The sequence below is a fragment of the Harpia harpyja genome, chromosome Z (genome assembly GCF_026419915.1).
Source record: "Harpia harpyja isolate bHarHar1 chromosome Z, bHarHar1 primary haplotype, whole genome shotgun sequence".
Taxonomy (NCBI): domain Eukaryota; kingdom Metazoa; phylum Chordata; class Aves; order Accipitriformes; family Accipitridae; genus Harpia; species Harpia harpyja.
In genome coordinates, this window is record NC_068969.1 from 61,818,717 (window position 1) to 61,844,217 (window position 25,501).

Below are 25,501 nucleotides of genomic sequence, written 5' to 3' on the forward strand. Positions count from 1 at the left end.
GTAAAATCTCAAAATAAAAAGGCAAGGAAAATCCTTCAGATGTCAGCAGACATCCCTTGTCTTTCCCCTTTTTGTACTCTACTGTGATGGGTTAACCCTGGCTGGATGCCAGGTGCCCACCAAAGCCGTTCTATCACTCCCCATCCTTCTCAGCTGGACAGGGGAGAGAAAATATAACAAAGAGCTTGTGGGTCGAGATAAGGACAGGAGAGATCACTCACCAATTACCGTCACGGGCAAAACAGACTCAGTTTGGGGAAAATTAACTCAATTTATTACAAATCAACCGGAGTAGGGTAATGAGAAATAAAACCAAATCTCAGAACACCTTCCCTCCACCCCTCCCTTCTTCCCGGGCACAACTTCACTCCTGGATTCTCTACCAACCCCCCAGCGGCACAGGGGGACGGGGATGGGGTTTACGGTCAGTTCATCACACGTTATTTTCTGCCGCTTCATCCTCCTCAGGGGGAGGACTCATCACACTCTTCCCCTGCTCCAGCGTGGGGTCCCACCCACGGGAGACAGTCCTCCACGAACTTCTCCAACGTGGGTCCTTCCCACGGGCTGCAGTTCTTCACGAACTGCTCCAGCATGGGTCCTTTCCACGGTGTGCAGTCCTTCAGGCACAGACTGCTCCAGCGTGGGTCCCCCACGAGGTCACAAGTCCTGCCAGAAAACCTGCTCCGTGGGCTCCTCTCTCCACAGATCCACAGGTCCTGCCAGGAGCCTGCTCCAGCACGAGGTTCCCACGGGGTCACAGCCTCCTTCGGGAACCCACCTGCTCCGGCGTGGGGTCCTCCACGGGCTGCAGGTGGATATCTGCTCCACCGTGGACCTCCATGGGCTGCAGGGGGACAGCCTGCCTCACCATGGTCTTCCCCACGGGCTGCAGGGGAATCTCTGCTCCAGCGCCTGGAGCATCTCCTCCCCCTCCTTCTTCACTGACCTTGGTGTCCGCAGGGTTGTTTCTCTTACATGTTCTCACTCCTCTCTCCGGCTGCCGAATACCTCCGTCCCAACTTTTTTTCCTTCTTAAAAATGTTATCACAGAGGCGTTACCACTATCACTGATTGGCTCGGCCTTGGCTGGTGGTGGGTCCGTCTTAGAGCTGGCTGGTATTGGCTCTGTCAGACACAGGGGAAGCTTCCAGCAGCTTCTTACAGAAGCCACCCCTGTAACCCCCCCTGCTTCCAAAACCTTGCCACACAAAGCCAATACATCTACATTCAGTGACTTTCACATCTCTAACTGGAAGGGCTTCTCTGTTCCACACTGACATTTCTGGTTTAAAACAGAATATAGAAGAGAGAAATTTCAATGATGAGTGACACCCTCATGGCTGGGGTAGCACACAGAAGTGTGAAATCCGTGTCAAAGCCTGCATTCTGCCCACTGACAGTGGGGGAATAGGACTTCAGATTTCTGTTTTTCAGAAAAAGGCCCAATTTTAATTTTTTTCATTATGTATCTTTTGGGGGATTTAAAATGTGTTTTGGCACATCAACCTGAAAAATAGTTTCACATGTTCCACATGCATGCTGTAATCAATAGCTATTAGCTAGTTTCCCTTCTGCCAGCTCCTCAAAGTTTTGTGGGGAAAAAAAAAAACCAGAAAGAAGGGAGCTGGCAGAAGGCAGTTACTGATTCAATGCTGAACTGATACAGCCCAGCCCCAGAAGGTGAAATCCTGGCTCCAGTGAGTTTTGTCAATCAGCATCAGCCAAAATGTATGAGGAGAAAATACTGTTTGCCGGTCACAGGCAGCACTGTGCTGCTGGGGAAGCTGAGGGCCAGGCTCTGACCTGAACATTTTCTTTACAGAATAGACTGAAAATACAACTCTGATGGAGACATATGGCCCTGCAAATGGGTCCAGACAATTTGCCAGGCTATCTGCCACCTGGAACAGCTCCATTTCACAAATGCTGGAAGGAGACATCAGAGGTTCCTTCTTGCCGTCTGTGCGACCGTGGCATGAGGGCTGCAGTAATGCTGCTCTGCCCCCCTCCTTGTTTCACTTTGTGCCCCAGGCTGGGGTACAAGAAACTGCAAGGGAGGGCAGGGCATCTGGTTTTCAACCTGAATAGCTCTGGCAAGTCAAGCACCTGTTTGATTTTGGCTCCTGTTTTGCCTAATGAGTTGAGACCTGACAAAAAGTATGGGGGCACTTGACACCCTGGAAGGAAAGATCTCTTGCAGGTACTCTTGCAGACACCCCAAATCCTCCGTGTCTTGTACAAAGGGCTGGCATGGCACAATGCAGCAGATAGCAGCCCTGCCTACTGAGAACAGAAGTGACAGTTGAAGGGCTGTGTTCAAACAGATTTCCATTGCTTCTTTGATGGATGAGCATCCACAATTGAAACTTTTTAACTTAAACAACAAGGTAGAGACCAAACAGCAAAAGCCTTCTCCTGTCTTGATGCAGAAAATGCATTGTGTACCTTCTTTTCCTTCCCTGCAGAAGCAACGCACCAGACCATCTTTTGGCACTGGTTATCAGTCACATGTAGGGGACACTTCCACCCAGCCAGGAGGATGAGATTTGCAGGCTTTGCTACTCATCTGACAATTGCTAGAGCCATGTCTTGTTCTGCATTGTGGGAATGCCTCTAGTAAAGGACTACTGCAAGCATGCATAAGGCATTCGAAGCTAATGCAGACAGCATTCAGCCCTTCTTAAGGACTAGACTGCTTGCAAAGCAAATCTCAAAAATATTTCCAAATGTACTTTGCTTTGATGATTTTAAATGTTCTTGGATTTTAGACAATAAACATAAGGCACCTCAGTTCTTGTCAGTTGTTTAAAAATGGCCTGTCTCCAAGGTTTACTGGTTAAAATGATAGCCTTTGGCTATCAGAAAATAAATAGAAATTGAAAAGGGAAAACTGTTTATGAAATATTTATACCATACTACCACTTCATCCATACGTTCAAGAAAAATAACGTCAGTATCTGTTTCCTTAAATTTCTTCCGCTGTAACTCACAGCTTTTAGCTTTGTGATACTGCAATTAACAACCTCAATGCTTGTGTTCTGGTGAACAGCCCTCCTCATCCCTCCCAGCCCCACTTGCGAGATATGTGTCTGTACTTACTTTTGTTTTTTGGGGATCTTGATATTTTCCGGTCTGTTTTTTTTGGTTATTTCCTTTCCATTCTTTAACCATTTGAATCTGAGTGCAGGGTATTCTGAAGTGGTTTCACACCTTAGCACTAGCTTCTGACCCACAGCAGCCTCTTGGTTTTTCATCTCCTTCAATTTGGGAGGCACAGCTAAAGAAATAAAAGAACGTGCTGGTGATTAGGCCGTCCTCAGAAGGGAAAACAGTACCAAGTCAAGTTGAGCTAGGCAAGCCACAGAGAGCAAAACCCCACCCAGAGTAGCAATGCTTCTACAACAAAACCTGAAAAATAAGGATCATTTGTGTGTTACGTGTATCATCCTTAAAGCATAAGGGCACATTTAATGACAGCCTAGTTTGACTCTTTGGAGTCCTCTTACGTGGGTCTTACAACCTGCAAGCCATATGCAGCCTTAGCAAGAACTAAAGTGCTGCTTCTGAATATGGTATGAAGCACTAACAACACTTAATTGATTGTGTGCACCTAGACACAAGACAGCACACTGCGGCAGGCAGCCTTGGTAGGTAATACAGAAAGGGAAAGGGAGGGTGTCTTGCTGCTTTACTTTTTTCAACTGCTATGAGTCAGGGGCTATCCAAAGGCTGTAGGTGCAGCTGATGTGACAGGGAGCTAAAAGCATAAATATAAGCTTGACAGCTTCCCTAATCTGAGGGAAAGGCTTTTGCTCCAGCCAAACATTATAACCCACATTATACACCTACCTCAAACCTCAGCTTGGCCATATCCTTTCCCTGAGGCAAGAGACAACGGGCTTGGAAGCCCATCAAGAGAATCAATACCAATTAAGGATATTTTGGACCCAGAAGGGGACACTGCATTGAAGAGGCTCAGCCAATGGCTCCAACACACTGAAGGGCTCCAGCTGATGCATCTCAATTTCTACTGTGTTGTAGCAATAGTGTTTCTTTTGTGGGTAAATCTCAAACCATTTAGGGCTTTCTAAGTTAAAGACCTCTAATATTGCACAACCAGTAATGATCTTTGAGCACAGGCTTCACAAGAAGATGCAGTCCTTTTGTGAGACACTACCCTTCATTTGACCCTATGGGCTAGCTGTAAACCAGCCTCTACCATACTCCAGTATTGAGGTTAAACACCTAGTTTAACCTTACTTCCCCTGGGGCTTAAGATAACACCTTTACCACACAGCCGGGGAGGGCTAATACAGGGAGCTGCAGCTGGTGATAGCTTGTGAGTCCTTCCCAGCTCAGCTGCGCCCCGTTATTGGTCTGTACCTCTGGGGAACCAGTATTCTCTAGCTGCAGTGTGGTTTGTTCCTTGAACAGATGTAATAGTGTCCAAGGAAACAAATGGCCAGCATGGCCAAATGATTCCCTGTAATGTGCAGATTAGGAGATTTCATCAGGACACCAACAGGTCTCCAATACAGTCCAGTACAACAAAATGTTTTGACAAACTGGAACATGCTTGATTACGTTTTGATATCTGTTGCTTGTGTGTTTGTGGAGACTTACTGACATCAATTGCCCTTAATTATTATTCCAGTCAGACAAAAACCAAGCAGCACCATCATGTCGATAATTATGAGAGGCATGTATAAAGAACTGGATTCACACATGCCCGATAAGCAGTTGCCTGTGGCAGACAGCAGCGTGGCCTGTCCCCCATGTGAGGCAACCTTCCTGATCCCAGGAAAGCCCAGGGAAAGCCTGATTTCTGTGGAAAATGGGACTTGAGCAGAGCAGCATAAACAACGGTGGTTGGGAAAATGCAGTCTGCAGTGAGCGAGCAAATGAGGTGGCACCTGCTGGGCCACCAGCAGAAGACAGGATAGGGACAGAGCAGCCTTTAATAATTAAAAGACTTCTGATTAAAAGGAAGGTGACAACTTTTTTCATGCATCTCTGCTGGTGTGGAAAACAAGTCCCTGGCAGGAAGTATTAGGTGAGATATCAGCAAAACGTCTGAGAGGGAGACCTTCTCTGGGGAGGGCATCCATGGAGGTTTTACACACAGGGTAGACACATGTGTCAGCATGGCACTGTGATGGATCAGGTAAGGCCCAGGATTTCATGACCAGAAAGAAATCTCCCCCAAAGTGCCTTCTCATATGTTGGTTCCCATTTTCCACTCCCCTCAGAATAGTTTTGGAAATTCCAGGGTGTTCCCAAAATGCTACCAAAACAATTTTTGCTTTCTGAAAAACAAATGCCCACACACCATTCTGAAATCAGTATGTTTAAATAAATACAATTCTATGAGTGTGTGTGTATTTGTATATACATATACATTTACATAAGCACACATGTAAATATTCAGGCAGTCACCCAAAAGAGAGAAAGAAATCTTGAAAAATACCAATCTTTAAATTTTCCAGCAAAATAATTAGCATTAACAGCCTTACTACTGAGGTTTGTGCATACACTTTCATTCTGTCATTAAAGAGTTAAGGTTATAGTCTTTTGCCTCTATATATGAAAAGGAGCTGCAGAGGTGTGAAATAAAAGGCAGTATTCCTTATTTTACCATATTTCACTTATTATGGTCCTAGTCCATATCTTGCATAAATTAGGAGAATAACCACACTTGCAAGGATCAAAATTTTTGTGCTTAAGACTTCAACTGGTTATTGATTTTCCTGTCAACATAGCAGTGTGAAACTGGAAATAAAAGGGAGATGCCATTTTGTTCCTGAATTTTATTTTAATTCAATATTATCTGCTCAAAATGACTTGCAGATTTTTTCCTCCGTCAGAACTGTCAATGAAAAAAAAAAGTGTTAAATTAATATGCTCAGCTCTTGCCATAATTCAGGAGTTACCAGGAAACATAAAAGAGGATTTAATCAATGGCAGTGACCCTCACTAATTCACAGTAACTTGCTGTCCAAGCATGCAGGCTCTCCAGGGAAAGCAGTAAAAGCTGTTCACAGACATGACAGAAAAGAGATTGTTTCTTCTCCCCCCCCCTTTTCATTACACTATGTTTATTTCCTTTCAGCTGCAGTTTTGCAAAAGTTAATCAGACCTGCCAGGCATATGAGAAAGCTTGTGCTGATAGAACTACAGCATTGTGTGCTTGGATCGAGATCAGCTACAGCTTCCACTGTTGCAGGAGGTAGTTGACTTTCATCAGTCTGTGCCAATTTCTCCAGTGCTGCTAAGACAGGACCTTGTCTGAGGGGTAAAAATGCTTTTAAAGGAGGCAAAAATGCGTATAATGATAACTTGACATTGCTCCCCTGACACCTCCCTCCCCTTGCCTCTCTACCCCTTCCCCCTTTGGCCCCATGGCATCTCCTGCCAGCTTGGCTCCTTTCCACCGCTCCTTGCTGTGCCCATCACACAGCACCGCTCCTGACACCAGCGATGCCACTGCCCACCGATCTGGGTGAGGCTCGCTGCTGCGGGTGGGAACGAGGGAGAAAGGGCAAGAAAAACACTTTCTGCATCTCCTACGCAGGGATGGAGGTTGAGGTGCCATCCAGGAGAGGATGACTCGGAGAGGATGACTCGGTCCAAAGGTGTTGTGAAAGATGGAAGGGAGCCTTGCAGCATTTCCTATGGGTCCCGTTTTCGGTGGTGCTGTCATGAGCAGCTCTGGTACAGTGGCAGCCGTGTCCTCACACGTGCCATCCGTCACCGAATGACAAGGGCCAGGTAGCAAAGAAAACAAACAAATCCCAAAGAGAAACAGCAGAAACTAAGCGTGGAACCACCCCGAAAGTGACACCACTTGAATGAAAGGTGCGGCACGATCCACTTTATCTGTATTCCTTGTGCTGAAACCTGGGAGGGCCTCACATTTTAAGAGTCAATTAGACACACAGAAAGGCACCCATGTTTAACCCCAGGCATTTCACACTCCCCGGTCAGGACCTCTCTCTGTGACCCATGGACCTCCCCTGGTTTGACAGACTTTCTAAGAAAGCAACAGGGGCAATAACAGCAAGAGAGGGCTGTCACGCTGTGACGAGCCCTCATAAAGCGGCGGGGGCTCTTGTGTCAGCAAACGTCCCGCAGTGTTGGAAGGGTTTAACAGGGAAAAGCATGCAAGGTGTTAGATCTCTGCTTATTGAAATGGCTTGAATATCTGTCATTTTGTTAGCAATTTTTTCAGAAATGTATGTCTGCTGGCCTGCATAATATCATTGCAGATAAGGAACACGCACTTCCATATTCTCTCTGCAAAAGACTCACTGATAATGTATGACTGGAGATAACTTCTTCTCTCTGGACTTTGGTGAGTTTGGCAAAGCACAGCAATCTCCTCACCCTCGGTGTTTGATTGTATAGTTAATCTGCATGGAAGCTCAACACATTGAACAAATTAAACAGGAAACCTGCAAAATATTATCACACAACTACACGCTTTCAGCTGAAATTCCATGAGTGGTTGGTTTTTTTTCCCCTTTCTTTTCTTTTCCTAGGAAGGCACAAAGCCTTTTAAGAGTCTAAGCACAGGAATGTATTAGGCATGCTTGCCAGTAGGCACATGTGCACCGTTTGCTGTGCAAAATTGTGACCAACAGCTTGGTGAGTGGTAATAAAAGCCACAAGAATAACACCCATTGCCTTGGCCTCAGACTTGCTTTTTTGTAGCGTAATGCTCAAGGCAGGTCAGTAATGCAAGACAAATTACATTATTTCCAAAAGCCTTCTCCCCTTGCATATGAGATTGTAATCAAGCTCAGGTTTATCATCAGCAGGCCAGATTTTCTAAAGGCTTTGGTACAAACCATGTAAGCTACATTTTAAAATGTATACTGCTCCTGCTCTAAGCAACTAAAAAAAAAAAAACCAAACCCAAAAGTTCTGTTGTTTTCTATTGGTTCTAATCCTCCTGTTATTCTCTTAGGCAACATTTGGATTCTCTACACTTTTAAAAATCTGGCTATTTCCTTCCAGCATGCTGCATCTGTGTGCAGATTACCTACACGATAAAACCCTGTGTGTAATGATAGGAGATAATCCCACATAACCAGCTCTCCAAAATACCAGAGTAACTGAACATGAGCTGAGAGATTGGAATACCAAACAAATCATTTAGCTACTTAAACGGGAATTTCTCAGTTCTGAACTCTTTTCAAAATACTGCCAGATACATTTCAACTTCTTGGTCTTGGTATGATTTGAATACTTATGGCTGTGTAGAAGACCAAAAGGAAAAATGCAAACCTGACATTTGTCTTGAGCACTACATGTAAAACCAAGACCCACGTAATCTTATTCTTCCTAGTGATGTTAAAAAGAAATTTTTGCAGAAATTGTAGATGTTTTAAAGGCCAAAAGAAAGGGGAATGCCACAGGAATGGCTAGCAACATGTTCAGGAGCCAAGAGACAGAGCACTAGGGAGAGATATTGCACTACAGCCATGTTCTTTGAACACTGGACCAGTGAGGAACCAGCAAATGCCACTATAAATCAGAGTAAATACTTCCAAAAGTAATCACAAAGCCAACTGCAACTCTGATTACCCTGACCAGGAACTGCTTGTCTCGCGCTGTGGAGAGTTTGAGTCTAAACTCAGTGAGCCTGATAGGCTTAGGTATGATGCGCTGAAGTCTCACTTGGTCCTTTCAAAGTAATGGTGCACCCAGCAAACTCATAGATCTCCACCTAAAGTATTTGTTTATTCAGGGTGAGATGCTTTCAGGTACATGGTATGTCATGCCAGTGTTCATGGATATTTAACCCTAGCCATGAAGCTGCTCTCTGAGCTTGCATTAATCCTCTTGTCGTTCTCCCTGTCAGAAACCCAGTAAACCCTTCCAATGAGAGTATCATGGGCCAACTCATAACATAACCTTGGCAAGGCAAGATTTCCAACAGAACGCTGAAAATGGACATATGGAAGAACAACTGTGCAAATGGTGAAGGTCTCACTACTCCCCCCTAACCTTGGCAAGGCAGGATTTTCAACAGGACACTGAAAATGGACATATGGAAGAAGAACTGTACAAATGGAGAAGGTCTCACTATTCCCTCCTCCACTCTAAAAGTAAAAAGCATCTCCAGTGGAGCCAGAAAAAGGATGTTAGTGACAAACTGGCATGTCTAGAAGTATCATGTCCATTAGGGAAAACCTGAGAGTGCCCATTTATTCAGTGTAATAAGATAATGCCAAGCTGTCCAGCCTCCTGCAGTCACTCAAGATATCAGTTTCTGAGCTTAGACCTCCTCAGAGACAGGGAACGGTGTTCAAAGATAGCAAAATGTAGGTTTCACAAGAGAAGCTGGGTGTGAGCAAGCGTCTCACTTAAAGATTACAATTTAAAGGTCAACACTTAATTTATTTACTGATGATCGTGTCTGAGGAACACACTGCCTGATTGTATTAAATACTCGCTCTTCTGGTTCACAATGCTTCAGCTGACTCCAACTGGCTGCATCCCTGATAAACTTTGATGATCCTGTTAGACACTGTCAATACAAAAACCTGATCATACAGACTGAAAATGTGGGGACAGTGTAAAATAAATATACTTGATATCCAATAAGTGATTCAGGTACAACTGCTCATAAAGTCAATATAAAAATCTGCAGGTCCATATTTTACATACCTAAGTGCATAAAGGTAGACTCCAGAATCTTTATTTCAGCACTAAAATTAAAGCAATCCAATGCACAGAAATGCTATGCAGGCATAAATCCCATGGACTTCAAGGGGACTTGCAAGTACTCAGTGATTTTTTTTACATGAAGCCACTTTTGATTTAAGAGCTGAATTTCAGGGCTGCACATTAAAAAAGTTTGTCTCAAGTTGCGTGCCTTGAAGTCAGATGAGGGGAGGAAGCATGGCTTGCTGCATCATACATATGTCTCTTTCTCTTCTTTGCTCTCCAGCATAAGTACTTTCATCACTAATCTCTATCTTTGCTTGAAAAAAGGCATGCAATAAGTCACCAGAGACTACTGCAGCTGAGAAGACGACCTAAAAGCAAAGGCTGTGACTGCACTGTTAACTTGGCTGGGTCTCAGACTACACCTTACAGCCAGAATTGGAAGGTCCACCAGATGACCGGGCTGAGAGGCATGCAAAACTTAAACTTTGGGTCTCAGCTGTGGTACATGTCTAGCCATGTTGGTGTGCCCTAAGATCATGTTGGGAAGAATAAAAACAAATGGAGAAAAAAAAAAGGCAAGGAAGGAAAGATGTGCAACACAACGGTCTTCTCCTTTGGTATAATTTCAGAGGTTATTCCTCTGGATTACTGATGAAAATCCAGTTCTTGGGTAATTCCCTTTTTTTCTCTTTTTGGTAGAACTGACTTTTTTTTTTTATAGCTTCCTTAGAGCTTTAGCCTTTCAATCGGAGGGCTGAAAAGTGCCACAGCCATCTCTTCCTCTCCCTCTCACATTTCGTATTCTCTGACACACTCCTGTATTTGCCACCATCAGAAAACACAGAGACTTCTGTGTGTCAAATCCTGTAAGCTTTTCAAATCCTACGCACTATCTTATATTTTATAACTCTTGTTTCCACCTCCTCTGGTCTCACCAGTTGCTTATCCACCCTCTCAACATTTCTCCATCATGCTCTTTCCCTTCACACTGTTCCAACAAAGCTGGTATGCCTATGTACAAATGACATGAGTGATTGCTTTCCCTTGATCCTAATCAGAGAGGCCCATTTTCTATCCTGGCTTAAACTGTTTTCTGGGCTTGTAGCTTCTTCTGATTCTGCAATAGTTTCACTTCACAGACAAAATCGTACCATGCATCAGCCAATAAATTGCCCAGTGTAGACGTATCCATGGCAGGCCTTCATACTTCTCAAAATCTTCCTCATCCTTTTGAGGCTGTGGAAGCCTTAAGAGAAGGAATAACGACACACATCCAGCAACATTGCCAGCACACTTTTAGGTGCCTGGTCAGAGATCTTCCTAATTAAGCGTGCCAATTTGTCCCTATTCCCAGTGAGAGCTCAGTTGTATATGTATAGAAGCAACAGTCTGCCACATTAGTGCATGATGCAGAATTTAAATAACATCAGATGTTGTAGTTGTAGTCATTGGATTCACATAAATTTGCTCAGTATTAAAAAAATTCTCCATGTTGAACAAGAAAACCAGAAGGACCTGCTGCCCACATGGACACATTAAAAATGATACAACACAGGGAATAGGGAGTGCCATTACAGGTGAAATTCAGTGGAAATCGTGGTCAGAAGGCAATTCCCAGACCGTGGGATGCAGGGTACCTCAACAGGTGACTGCTAACCACCTCATCCTACACAGGTTCACAGAGCTAGAGTCACTGCCACCACCACCAAGGATACCTGAGTAATCTGAGTTTGGGGATAAAACCACTGGAAAGAATAATTAGTGAGTACACAGAAAGACCCCAAATGGGATTTACAAAAACAACTGCCTCCCCAAAAGTCCCCCAAAATCTCCCTCTCACAAAGTTCACACAGAGGCCACCACTTTTCACAAAGTAGATGAGAAAATTTCTGGGCATCCTCAGGCACAATTGGCAGTTTAGAGGGTTCATTTGTCCACTAACATTCCTCCCTATGCTGAACCACTCATCCATGTTGAAATTTTGAGGTGGGAAGGTGGAAAACCTGAACTGAAACCTGTCTGATGGCTTGTTTGACATGAACAGAAACTAAATCAAAACGTAGAAATTAATTCGGAGAAAACAAGAATGACTGGACCATGAAAAGGAAGAAGTTGCTGTTGCATTAAGGGCTGCATAAAGTATTTACAGCAGTGTGAAGAAGTTTGAAACTTTCAAGACATTGATTTGCTAATACACAAGTCAAACAATACTATGGGTATTGGCTCCTCATTCACCACTTTCCTTCCCCTCCTCTCCTTTAAATCCTTTGTGGTCAGCTCTTCTAGCAATACTGTCTTTTGGGGATTTATGTGGGTGTTTAGCACAGGCTGTGGAAGGACATGGGCCTACAAAAACATCTGTGTGCTCAAAGATGGAGGAAACCTGTGGAAGGCAAGGGCAGCCCTTCCACTGCAACCCCAAAGTGGGGTCTGTCCCCACCCAGGCTTAACCAGAGTTGCCTCTAATGCTTTTCTTTGTCATTTTCTTCTGGTGCTGATCACAGACAGAGCAGAGCATGTGCCAGTGCCATCCCAGCTGCATAACACTTGAAAGAGCAGCCCCCCTGCCTCTGCTGAAATCTGTACCAGGTAGAAAACATCAGAGCCATTGCTGGTGCAGCATGCTGTGCCTCCACTCCTAAGTCAATTCAGAAGATGACTGCTTTCATACCTACATGCTAAGGGAAAATCAACGTGGTCTGACAGTGCCACAAGGGTGCCACTCCCACAGCAAAAAGACATGCCTTTCCCCAGGGACAGAGCACAACTAGTCCTGGCCCCTTCAGTTGACTGAGGTGGCCGTTACTTGGAAACATCTGTTAGCAAAATCTTCCTTTTTTACCAGAAGGTGTGCAAACAGTTTAGCCAATGAGACCAAAAGCCACTTGACTCATTTCAGGAGCTGAGAATCTGGATACACCTGGGCATAGCACACAAATCATCAGCTCAAACCCAGCTCAGCAAAAATCTAAACAGGGCACTTACTTAACATTATGGGCTTGCGCAGTACGCAGAGAGGATCTCAATGTATACCCTTCAGTATAATTTACTTCCAACATATACTGAACCCCGCATTTATACTCTGCAGCTATGACAAAACAGAACAGGCAACTGCAGTGAAAAGGAAACGTTTATGTCACAGCTGCTTAAAAATGTGCACAGGCTATCTTCAGACAAATGAAAAATTAAACAAAATTCTTACAAATAAATATTGCTAAATACCTGCAATCAGGAACAGCTTGCAAAAAGATCTAATTAGAAGCATCTCCCCTGGTTAAATTATTATACAAGATTAGACATCCTTTTAAAGGTCAACTTCCAGAAATCCATAACCACATGATCAGTAAAGCGTGCAGAAACATGCCATGGTCCAGCAGTCACTGGAGGAGGGATAGGAACACTTTATGCAATTCTGAAATGGTTTCTCGACTGTAGACAAAAGTTCAAAAATTATGCAGGAAAAATTACAAGGCTTTTTAAAAATATATTCCAGATCAACCATAAGTGGTGGAATTGCCTACCAGGAAACCTGTGTGAATGCTAAGTTGTGGGCCACACAGGAGTGGGACCATCACACAAATACAGAAAACTGTGAAATAGCTCTCCAGGCCATCAAGTCCAGCCTGGAGCTCCTGGTCCATAATGATCAAGCCCATCCTGCCAGGTGTTTATATCCTTCTGTCAAAACCCCTCAATGGTCTTAAAATCTATGACTATGTGAAAAAGACTGTAACATGCATTAAATAGTAACTATTTAACATCCTACGTATCTAACCCTTGTTATTGTGGCCACCAGCATCTACTGTCAAGGAGGAATTATGGATTTTACTGTAGGAATGTGATATTCTTTATGTAGAAGCCACAGGCAGCCCTTATAGAGCCACTCAAATATATAAAGTGTAGTAAGCAATGTGCATAATTTACCAAATCTTATGCCCCAATCTAGGCGCTCCATTAACGGAACAGAGACTATATTGTAAAGTTTAGCTAAAAAGGAGTTGGAGAATAAACTGCACTCCATAAATTCTGAACAGGCTGCCAGTAAAAAGAATAAAGACATGGTAAATCAAGTAAACCTCCCTTTCTCTACCTCTTCTTTTAAACTTACAAATGGTTTTTGTGTGTCACAGTTTTGGATAAAATCACAGCCTGAAAATTGATTATATCAAGTGTGCAAGTATCCAGGGCTTTATTTGCTATACAATAAGAACTGAAGACCCAGCATAGTACTAAGGTAAAATTCAGGCCCTGTGAAAATAAAATGCTTTGTCATTGATTCGATACAGTTAGACTTTCCCTCCAGAAGACAGAGAAATGTGCTATAGTCTTTCTAAGAGGAAAAAATAAAGTACAGACCTTATCTATAGCCAAATTTGCAGATTTCTAAGTAAAGCATAAATCAATTTTATTTAAACCAATGCAAAGCCTCAGTGTGAACACACTTAAACAGATTTAAAGCTGATTTATGATTAAACCCACATTAAAGTCAATTCCTTAACAAATTAAGTTGAATCAATAAACTTCTGGATTAAATTAGTCCTAACAGGTCTTTCTAGAGGCAATGCTCTCTCTGCTTCAATTAAATTAAGAAACCTGACTTTAACGACAGTGACTTTGTGTGTTAACACTCATATATGTTAATACGCATTCATCATTCAGGGTAGAAAGGCGTCAATGTGATTATAAACCTCTGCACAAAAGGACTAATCAGACCAATGTCCCATCCCTTTCCTGGTCTCCTTTTTGTTTCATTCTCAAGGATAATAGCCACATGAACAACAGCTTCATTTTGCTACTGCTGAGCTAGAGATTTTTGTATATCATCTCCTGTAATCTATCTGTTTCACATATTTACTAGTAAAAGTTTCAGTTGTTATTTCTGCAACAGGAAACTCTTCCTTTGCTTTTAATTCCCAGCGCCGACACGGACTTCAACCATGAATCACCTGGACTGTATACACATAGCATCCAGCATAAAATGTGCTTTTCTGCTGCTGAGAAATTACTGAAAAGCTTTGCTAGAATGACTGCAAGCCAATCTGCAGCAAAGCTGTTTTTACCACTGAGTCCCATCGAACAGACCTCAAACCAGCTCTGTTCAGGTTCAGACAGCTGAGCTGCAAGGAAGGCAGCAATCTACACCCTCGCTGCTGTGCCAACAGAGTCAAAATCTCATGCAGGAGCACCCTGAGACAACTCCCCAGAAAAAAGCCCAGGTGAGGAAAAGAAAGAAGGTTCCCACATGCTGGTGTTGGTGTCATGCTGCAGCAGCCCAGAAGATTGCTTATCTATTTCTTGCAGAGCCAGCATTACAATAAAGGCTCCAGCCTCATCACATGTGGCCACTGTGCCTCTCTGAAGCTATCTGAAGTAAATAACTGCAAAATCTGTTAGAGAAGGCTGCTGCTCCTTGACAGACACAGGAGGGATATTTCCCCAAGCAATAAGATGAGATCGAAGCATCAAACCAGAATCAAATCTCCCTTCAGAGAGCCTCTGCATAGTGTTCAGACTAATTCTTACGTTGTCACTTTTTTCTTTCTTTTAGTAGTCTTCAAAAAAAAAAGCAGTCTTTCATGAACCAAACAAAACCACAGTATCCTAAAAAGATGGTATCATGTCAAGTTCCAATCTGGATTTTCATTGAAAATAGCACAGAACAAGCAGAATGCATAACTTTCTCCCCAACTGAGCTGAACTCTAGGGGGTTGCCAGTCATCGCTTTTGTCCAGATTTTCTAGAAGACATGAGAAAAAAACTCATATTACATGAATAAATCAAAGATAAAAGCTTGATCCTAAAAAGGTTTGGGAAAATGGGGATTTACAATGGAAACTGTTGTGCAACTCCAGCAGCAGAACTGGCAGGTGTATCAGGTTTCCTGTAAGACTTAGTCCTGCAAGGTGGCATGAGTACAGAGAACAGGGCTGTCTCACAACAAGCCCATTGGCAGGCAGGATTCACGTCCTGGTGATGAGCAAAAGATAAGTCTGCTATTTACCTAAAATGATGTATCCACACCATCTGGCTTTTCTACCTTTTTTTTTTGTTTTTACCTCTGGCTTTTCTCTCATAGATTAGTTCACTGCTGCTACCACATGAAGCAACATACATATCTCTGATTAGAAATGTCCATTTATTCTCTTTCATCATGAGCTGGGCGATGGTCTGAAGTCCATCCAGCAGACCAAGTATCCTCTCTTGGGTCTCACAACACTCCCCTGTGTTTCAATGTCACAAGAGCCAAAATATTCCCTTATTAATTACAGTCTGGGATTCTACCTACACACGGGGGAGAAGATATAACTGTGGGGAGACCCAATAATACAGGGACTGAACCCCCCTGTGATAAATAGACAAAGAAAAGAGACACCAAATCCTCTTCCTGATGGACTGGAATCTGGTTTCAGCCATGTGTCCTAGCATTTCAGTACCTCCTTCTGCAAAATTTGTCCGACATCGGTAAGTACATAATAATGAAAGCTATGCAAATAAAAGCCATGAAAGATTGATGGAGGAAGACAAGAAAGAATCGCAACAGTATCAGAAAGGGATGTTCAGAAGAAAGAACAGAAGGGATGAGTTCACGGCATCTGCTGAAATTTAATATCCTGAGTCCCCCTTCTGGCTGCAAAGGGAATTTTATGTAGGAAGCAACCAAGCAGGACACCATTATTGCTGAGAGAAATGGAAACAAGACAGAAAAGTGCTCTGTAGACGATAAGCATACTGTTTTCACAGCATTACCTCATTCTGAATTTCTGTCTGTCTACTGAGAGATGTCATAAAACCCAACATGGCTGAAAAACGTAATAACAAAACCCAACAGTATCATTATACTGAATGTCTACTGTATTTTTCCCTTCTAATCATTGCTTCTGGAAAGAATTTAAGACATGCTTTGGACTTTGGAATTCATTATTTCCAGGTGTGATCTTCTTCTTGCAGACTGTTTTATCTCATGAGCTTCATCAATTTCCAGTAGTACATGAACAGACCAAGGATTAAGGAAACACGGTATCAAAATAGTGTTTTCCTGGAGCCTCCAGAACAATCAAGCTATTTGTGATGGAGGGACAGGAAGTGAGCACACACTATGTGTTCAGGGAGGTGTGAAAGGGCCCAAAAGCCATTGTCATTAATAGCTCTGACATGAGTTGAGAGTGCATAGAGGAGGGTCAAAATTCAGTAAAACAACAACAAAGTCATCATCTCTGCTGGCAGCTCATGGCACCTCCATCTGCAGCCTTCACAGACCTGTCCAGGGTTGACTGAGCACACACAAAACACAGCGTCTAATCATGGAAGTCCAGGTTTCTATGCCAAGAAAGGCAAAAATCTCCAGGGCCAGGTGCCCTCTTTCTCACAGTATCTTCATCCCAATCTTTCTGAGTAGATACAAAAAAGTGTGAAGTTTTTTGTTTCTCAGTATTTCTCAGTGCTCATGAGATGGAAGTGTTTTGATAGTAGTGAGAGGTTTGACAGCTCTTAATCCCCATGGCTTGCTTCCCCAATCTTAAACAAAATTTAAATAATCAGAGGAAGCACTGACCTAAACAGCAGGTTTTAACAATCTTTTTCCTTTCTATACCCCATTCTTTCCCTGAAAAGAAAAAAAAAGAGAAAGGTTCTCACTGGTTGCTAACTATTATGACACTTTTATTTGTTATTAAGCATAGCCCTTATTCTCAATTTGATAACTCAGTTTTCCAAGCTCTGAGGATATGCTATCTCTGCCCTCCATTTGTTTAGACAATTGTATAACTGAACATACACATAATCACCCTATAAATTCTTAGATCTTTTTTTTTACACTGCAAAAGAATGTATTATCTGATGTATTTGTTATCTGACTGATTATTCTGTGGAAGGATAAAGACTAAAATACAGAAAAAGAGAATTTTGACAGGACTTACATTAGTTGAATCTGCTAGACACACAGGGGAGGAGAGAAGCAGAAATTTTATTAAAACGTGTTTTGAATTCACAATCAACAGGCTCACTAAACAAAGAAGTACTAAAAGTGACTTTATGAGTGACATTTGAATATGTTCATCACGTCCTTAAAAAAGGAGAGGCTCGTCAGTTTTAGGCATAGACTGGGAGAGAAAAATGCAGGATTTTGCTGTTTTAACTCTTACTCAGCAACTTCACTTTGAAAAAAATTGGTCATCACATTGAAATAGGTGAAAAACATTAAAAAAAACTTTTCTCAATCAGCAAAACAGACAACTCTAGCATTCAAAAAAGATCTCAGACAAGTGACATTTCTACACCTGGGGCTTTCCATGTGGGGAAGCTAATTCATGGGATGGGATGGAATGTGAATTTACAGAGCTTTAGTTATTGTACTCAGTCACCTCAGGCACTGGCTTCATATTAACTAGAGTGGCTTACTGCATTCTAAACTGGAGTGTCACGTTAGAAACCACTAAAATGAATCATCCTTCACCCATGATAATGAGTCCAAGAGAATAAGAGAGAGGTACAGAGAGCCATCGACATCACACAGGCAGTCTGCCTAGCAGAATACTTGTACTGTATCCCTTCTTATGAGGCATGATGTGAAATACTGTAAAACTGGATGGCTAGGCAGGGAGCTGTCCATCAGGGCTAAAATTCAAGAAAATCACTCTAGGGCAGGCACACGGGATGTGGGAGGACAATAAAGCTTGGGGAGAAAAGACCTTGCCTTTAGTAGAAGCCACAGTAGACTTGCAATGGGATAGCTGCACTGGGAATGTTTGGGATAGAAACAGAGAACAAGGAGGAACAACTCAACAGCAACTGTCAAAATCAGCACAGTTTTCCCCCCGATGCCCAAGATTCACTTCTACACAGACCCAAAAGCCATATCAACACATGATAAGTGCTGCGTAATGTGACTACTCAACTCTCCTACATGCCCAGGTACCCTGGGCAAAAGGGTTCTCTGCAGAAGTAAATTGAACTGGTCATCCAGGACTCCATTTTTGGCCATTTTCCTTGCAAACTGTTGGTTGATCTTCAGCAATGTTTTCACACAGCCTAACTTAAAGCACTCCTCTTTCAATCCCTACACAAAGCACTAGGGTCTGTATACCCTGTGGTGAGGGGTCCAGACAAGCCCCTTCATACACCAAGTTCCCATGCGATGGGTGAGTGTGGCACAGTGCAGACTGATGCACGGGGAGCAGGGGCAGGCGGGGGACGTGCATGAGGAGTTAATCAGGATTCACTGGAGGTGTGCATTTTTCCTGCATTATTTAAATCCAATAAAACATCAAAGCAAACATGTCCCTTCCAAATTTGGGTGGCTTTGGTTTAATTCACTTCCAAAGCAGATTCAACTCCAATTCACTCAGAATGGTTCATCTCTGAACACTAACATCCGCTCCAGGGCTTCCCACAGTTGAACTCATTCACTTTAAATGTTAGTATTTTGAGTGCCTTGCCTGGACCAGCTGTAGGACTGATCACCTGGAGGGTTTGTGCAGAGCAACCATTGGGCTGTAAATTGACAGTTTAGCTGACTAATTTACTGTTGTAGACAAGCCATTGTTTTGACATAAAAGCCTAAGGTGTGTCGTCCAGTGTCGTGTGTGTGTGTGTGTGTCCCCCCCCCCCCCCAATGCTTATTCAAGTTGCTGTGGTTCTGCTGTGGCCCATAACATACCTCAAGGCTTCTGGCTCCAAGCTCTGAAACAATTAGTTTGGGGAAATTAAACGGTCATTTCTGCGCACCTGTGACTGGCTGCGCTCCCGTGCCTGACAGCACTGCCTCTCCCACACCAAAGCACACAGGCTGCTAGCACGGCTCCCAGGGCTGCTGTGCCCAGGCTGTATACTCCCAAGAAACTGTCGGGGGGGTGGTGCTGTTTCTCATGAAGCCGAATGGAACCACTGGTTTGGCAAAGCAGCTGCTTGTGAGGGTCTCTGCTTAGAAGATTTATATTTTAAACAGGCAACAGCTAATATCAAGGGGGAACAGATACATTACCAGCAAGTCCTTTCCAAACAGCTAATAACTGTTTCCTTACCCACCAGATCCTAGGATGCATTTTCAGGTTTAAACATAAGGTATACATTGTAAATAGCGGAAACATCTGGGGTTTATTATAACACCACTTTGCTAGCCTTGGGCATTGTACAACTCCCGCAGGCCACAGTTCACCCTTGACCTGCCAAACATGATTACTGTACTCAGGCAACTTCCCCTGCTCCACAGCTGCTTGCCTTCCCCTCCCTTCCATCAATACTCATTACCGCGGCTACCATCCTAGAGCAGCCAGTCAAAAACTTGGGTTGCCATGGTCACTGCATGGAAACAGCGTGGCTCTGCAGCCAGGGAAAAGATGATGAGGATGGCCAGTGAAGTCATTTTGCCTGCTGACCCTGGGGGGAGTGGGGCTGCACAACACCATCTGCATCGGCAGCCTTTTCCCTCCCCTTGCAAGGCCACCTTCCTTTGTCCCACTCATCCCACCCTCATTGTGGGTTTGTCATGCCTCAGTTTCCCCCCTTTCCCAATCTCCCATCTCCCACTGAGCCAAAAGTGACCCTGAACCTCTCCACCACCCCTCCTGCACCCTCATCTCCCAGACGCATCTTGCTTCCCAAGCTCTCTGCTCCCACCATCCTCCCTCCTTTCCTTGCTCTCCACCAAGGACCTCTCTTCACTCACTCATTTCCCACTGCTTGATGTTCAGCCCCACAAATCCCAGTCCCACCCCCTTGCTTTTCCACCACTTCTCCCCTCCTCTTGAACATGGTCCCAAGCTGACTTCTCCCTGCGTCTGCGCAGCACATCATGTGTAAGACCACAGCAGCACTGTGGGCTGGGTCTCTCTTATTTCCCCTGCAGACTCAGCTGGGGCTAGAGACTTAGTCCAGGCTAAGCAGCAAGGGGAAAGCATTTTAGGGCTGTTGACACAAGGGTAGACTGCAAAACTTTAACTGAACTAACTCAAAGTGTGAATCTAAACTACTTGAGTTTAACTATGGTGGGGACACACCTTCAGAAATAAAGTGATCTTAATTCTAGCTGGTTTAGAACTAGGTTAAAAAAAAAAAAATGCAAGTGGTGATCCAATATGGCTTCATGTATGCACTTTAAAAGCTTGTTTGGATGAGCTTTCCAGGTGTCCCTGCATAAACAGGCTGCTGACCACAGGCTCTTGCCTTCCAAGCATGTATAAGCAGTGCCATTACTGCTTCCAGCTGATACTCCCTGCTGAATGCCTGAACAAGTGGGTAGGAGATCAGCGTTCAACACTGCTGTTCAGAAACACAGCAGAAAAAAAAATACAACCTGTGTTTCCAGCAGCTCTGTCCACTCGAGAACCAGGAGCAGACCCAGCAGCCTCCCGGCCAAGTCACAAACAGCCGCACCCCTGCATACAGCTCACAGGAGTGTAACACCTTCCCTACAAACCTTCTGTTACAAGAAGCCTCCCCAAGCGGTAACAACCATTCCAGAAGCAGTATGTCCATTTGCAGAGTCGCATCAAACCTCTTCTGCCACCCCTCCTTGATTAAAGCCTATTGATTGATGCTGTATCCACCCTGGCCCTGGAACACAGAGTTCAAGTGCTGATTACAGTAGTGGGGCTGTACCCCTACTCTCTCCCTTCCCTGCAAAGTAAAGGCAAATTTCTGAAAATAAACATCTGAAATGTATTGCCTTTTTAAAGTTTCATTACTCAGTAGCCTGGTAAAATCCTCTGTGTTAGGAAAAATGATACATAGCATTGTCTTTTTTTTTCTCTTATTTCTTAATTTGTTAAGTTCAATCTACTGATCAATTTAAAGATCATCCTGGAATTATGCTATGGTAAAACAAATGCATTTAGAGGATAAATGGAATTGATTCTCTTCTGGAGTAAAAGGCCTTACTAAAAGAGGTATTTAAATATAACCCCCAATCCCTCTCTGAAGAAGCACCTGGTAATTCACTTTTTGGATCAAATTGCAACTCCACAAAAACTTTATGACCTCATGTGGTCTTTCCACCCCCACATTCCTCCCTGGAAACGTTACATACAGCATGCTGCAGGCAAGAGAGTTTGTTAGAAATGCTGATAGTGGTACTGGGGAAAGAGATGTAGCAGGCACCAGGGCAGGAGTAGAGCACTGAGAACATAAGAAATGGGCAGCTGCTTAAGGAAGGACTCCCTGAGATGCTGATACATTAATTCCTTGCCAAGTGCATATCCTCCACTCCTGCTTGAAAAATCCTCCACATCCAGTATTTTCCCTTGTCAAACAGGCCCACATGCCCATCCTTCACTCCATCCTCAAGCATGTTTCAGCACCCATAAAAATGACCATCCCCGTCAGACAAAAAGCTAGTCTAGCCTAGTATCCTATCTCCAGCTGCAGCTGATGGTGGGTGACAGGGAAAAGAGGCAAGGAAAAAAGCAACCATAAATCACTGGCTGTGATGCCCTTGGCCATGGCAAAGTCCTCCACGTCAGCAAGCTGCAGAGGAAGGAGATACCACTGGGTCAGGTTTGATGCTCAGGAGCCTTTGTGGTGTGAAGCAGATGCACAAGCTGCCTCTCACTCCTCTGGTGGGGCTTGAAGGTGATGGGGAACTTTGGCTGACTCCAGGGAGAGACCTGGATCCGGTGAGGTGGAGCTTTGCACCGGAGCAGAGGCAGGAACGCTCAGGCAGCATTACTGGACCCACACATACCCTGCTGATGGTCAGGAGAAGGATGTGCAAACACTGTGAGGGTAATCCTATCTTACATTTTTTATCTTATTCTACTTACTCCCTGGTTATAGAGCCAGCAGTCGTTATGGTTTTGTGAGGGGAAACAGCCTCACAAACAAACCCCAGTTCTAAATACCCCAAGTTGTTGCTTATGCCTCAACTTCAAAGCAACTCATAGCTCTTATTTGTGCTTGGGTTCTTTGGGATTGATCTGAAATGGACTGAGTTTTGCCATGAAACTGATAGTGAGAAACATCATGAGATGTGCCATGAAACAAGGCGATCCTAAGGCTGCTTGGTATTTCTTTAATTTGTCAAGGGAGTTGTTAGCCAACTGCGGCTTTAAAAAGAAGTATCAAAGGCAACTCACTATTCTGGACATTTCAAGACTTCCCTGCTGTGACCCACGGTGAGGAGATTTCTGCTTTTCCATAAAGAGCTTGCTTCCCAACACTATCAAAAGAATATGCATTTGTTCCTCTCTAAAACATTGATACAGAATTAAAAGGGTTATTTGGGAAAATGCACTGCTTTCTCACAGCAGCTTTCAGTTCTATTCGTTAAGGACAGCAGTGTTTTCCAAATTTGTGCCATCCAGCTGTTGGCACATTTCACAGGACCACTCCCTGAGGGGGTCTCTCCAGGAACTCCAGCATTTTTATGGAACCACGAGTTAAAAATGGCTTAGAAAAGAAGCCTTTTCTTTTCTTGACACTTCCCCAGCGGACGAATTCTCTGATGTAATATAACTCTAGAAGGTCTCAAGGACTTCAAAATTAACTCCTCTCTTGCTGCAGTTGTGATGACCACAGTGTGTGTGTGTGCACAAGTCTGCATATATGTTTGCACTAATATTGCTCTAGCATGACTCTAGTAAAAAAAAATTTTCCTTCTCTTTGCAGAAGCTAAGTAGATGAGAGTAGAATAAGAAACAGCTATCACTTTGCAGATGTAAAGAGGATAAGACGAAAAAGATGCCAAAACACCTCCAAATGTACAAGCACCTGATTGCACAGGACAGCTGAGTTAACCATTAACCTCATCAGCAAACACTAGATATTTAATTTAATTATCTTTCTCTCCCTGTCATCTCTAGGCCAGCAAACATGATACAGCACATCATTTCAATTTCTTCCAAATACTGTTTTTGCAAGACAGAAGTCCATTTATTATTCTCAGTTTAAATAATTTGCAGTGTCATTAATTGCATTTTCACTTGGCTCTTCTGGGACTCACCAAAGGACACCCAAGACAACACCTACTCACAGTTTAAAATACGTGGATACCCATGTAGGCTGAGAAAAGAGGAAACCTAACCATAGGCATGATATCTTCACCTTGCACACAGCCCCAGCTAGTTCCATTTACCAGAGTGCTTAGGCAAGTGCTCAAGTTTAAGTCTGCAAATAGTCCCAGTGATGTTCAAGGAGTTTCATGCATTCCTGACAGGTCAGCTTGCTTGTAAGCTGGAAGATCAGGTTCCTTTCAGGGCCTAACTGTGCAGGACAGGGAGATGCATAGACACAGTGACCCCAGAACTGTCTGTAATGGGTAGGAGGGATTGGATCCACTGTTCTGTCTATAAGATAAGGTCCCCTCTCAACTGCACAGGTGATTTTGCTACAGCTGGCATCTGGTCTTTGTCTTGCTCATGGCTTTTTTCCCCTCAAGTCTGTGATGAAAGCTTTTCTTCCTCTGGGGATTTGGCTCAAAATCACTAGTAGCAACTTTTATTCTTCCCTGTCCTGTGCATGCAGGTTCCCAGGACATGTTTAGGGAAACTGCCTACACTGAAGCAAGTTAGCATCACATTTTTACGTTACAGAAATAGGTGGAAACTCTGACAGTGGGCTGCCTCAAGATTCTTCTTCTGATGCCCCTGGACAGCACAAAGTGTCTAAACCTCCTGGCATTGTGGGAAGAAAGTGGTACTTCAAACTCAACGGTGGTATAAATCAGAGCAGTTTCTGGGCTACTTCATTTCACGGTGGAGATGGCAGAGCATGAGCAGCTGCCCTGCCAAAGCACTGAGCAGCCTTTGGTGCTAGAGAGAGTCTGGTGAAAATTTATGGTTTGGCATCCCCAGGTATAAGCATTTTGGATAAGTATGCAGAGGCCGTACACTGTGTGACAGAAGACAAGGCTCCCAAACACTTTTTGTTTATGCAAGTATTTGAAGAGCTTGCAAAATGAAGTATTTTCACATGCCCTCCTGCCATTTCATCTCATTGACACGCTATTTCCCTCTTGCCAGTGCCATGTAGGTACCTTCAGGTGAGCTCACTGTGGCAGCCAGCACTCAGCACAACTCATCACAGAAGCAGAGTCTGACCTTTTGGGAAACAAAAAGGAAACAGACACCAAAGACTCAAACTACAGACCATGGACAGAAACACAGCTATCTAGACCTGGCAGCCTACTTCAGCTTTGTTGGCACTTGCATACAAAGTCAACTTGACGGAAAGCCATGGAAGCCTAGAGTGAACCATAAGAAGCATTTAAAAATCCACCCTGGGACTAGGACATTCTCAGCCATCTTTGGTGCCCTGGGAATCTCTCTTCAGCGCCTCCCCCCTCAAGAGGAAGCAATGTCACTGGCAGCAGCTGTGCAATTATTTCCATACCATTAAAATAAAATGCCTAGATGAAGCTAGCAAAAAAGCTCTCGCAACAGCTTTAAAAAATTATATTCCCTCCCTTGCACTTTCTTGTGGACAGCAGTGAAGATGACATCTCCTTAACACCAAGCTCTGCCTTCATCCTGCTGTCAGGTGCAACTCAGACTGCAGCCAAAGAACTGGTTCCCCTCACTCACCCTGCCTGGAAACTGGAGGCAGCCTGGTTATTGCCAACAGCTTCTGCCAGTCAGGTGTGAGCTGGAGAAGGGATGAGGGCAGACAGCATTTTGGGGATGGGAGCAAGGACACCAGCAACTGAGACCAGTGGATTCTAGCATTCGTGGAACTGACATGAGCCTTAAGAGAGAGATTGTAGCTAGGATGAGTTCTCACCATTCTGTGATAGGATGGGCCCTAACCCTACAAAGAGACTCCTCACCCAGATGGTCTTCACTGTAAGAGTGAGGACAGAATGGGGTAAGAGACACCCTCACTCACAGATGGGAGA

The 25,501-nt window shown here is 43.8% G+C and overlaps 1 protein-coding gene across 6 annotated transcripts in view; it reads right to left on the reverse strand.

Moving 5' to 3' along the window:
- NRG1 (neuregulin 1) overlaps positions 1 to 25,501 on the reverse strand; it is a 184,996-nt gene that overhangs the window by 149,680 nt on the left and 9,815 nt on the right. For all 6 annotated transcript variants that reach the window (XM_052778033.1, XM_052778031.1, XM_052778030.1 and 3 more), the window contains exon 2: positions 3,103 to 3,280. In XM_052778033.1, coding sequence (XP_052633993.1) covers positions 3,103 to 3,280 — 178 coding nt within the window. The remainder of the gene's footprint in view (positions 1 to 3,102; positions 3,281 to 25,501) is intronic.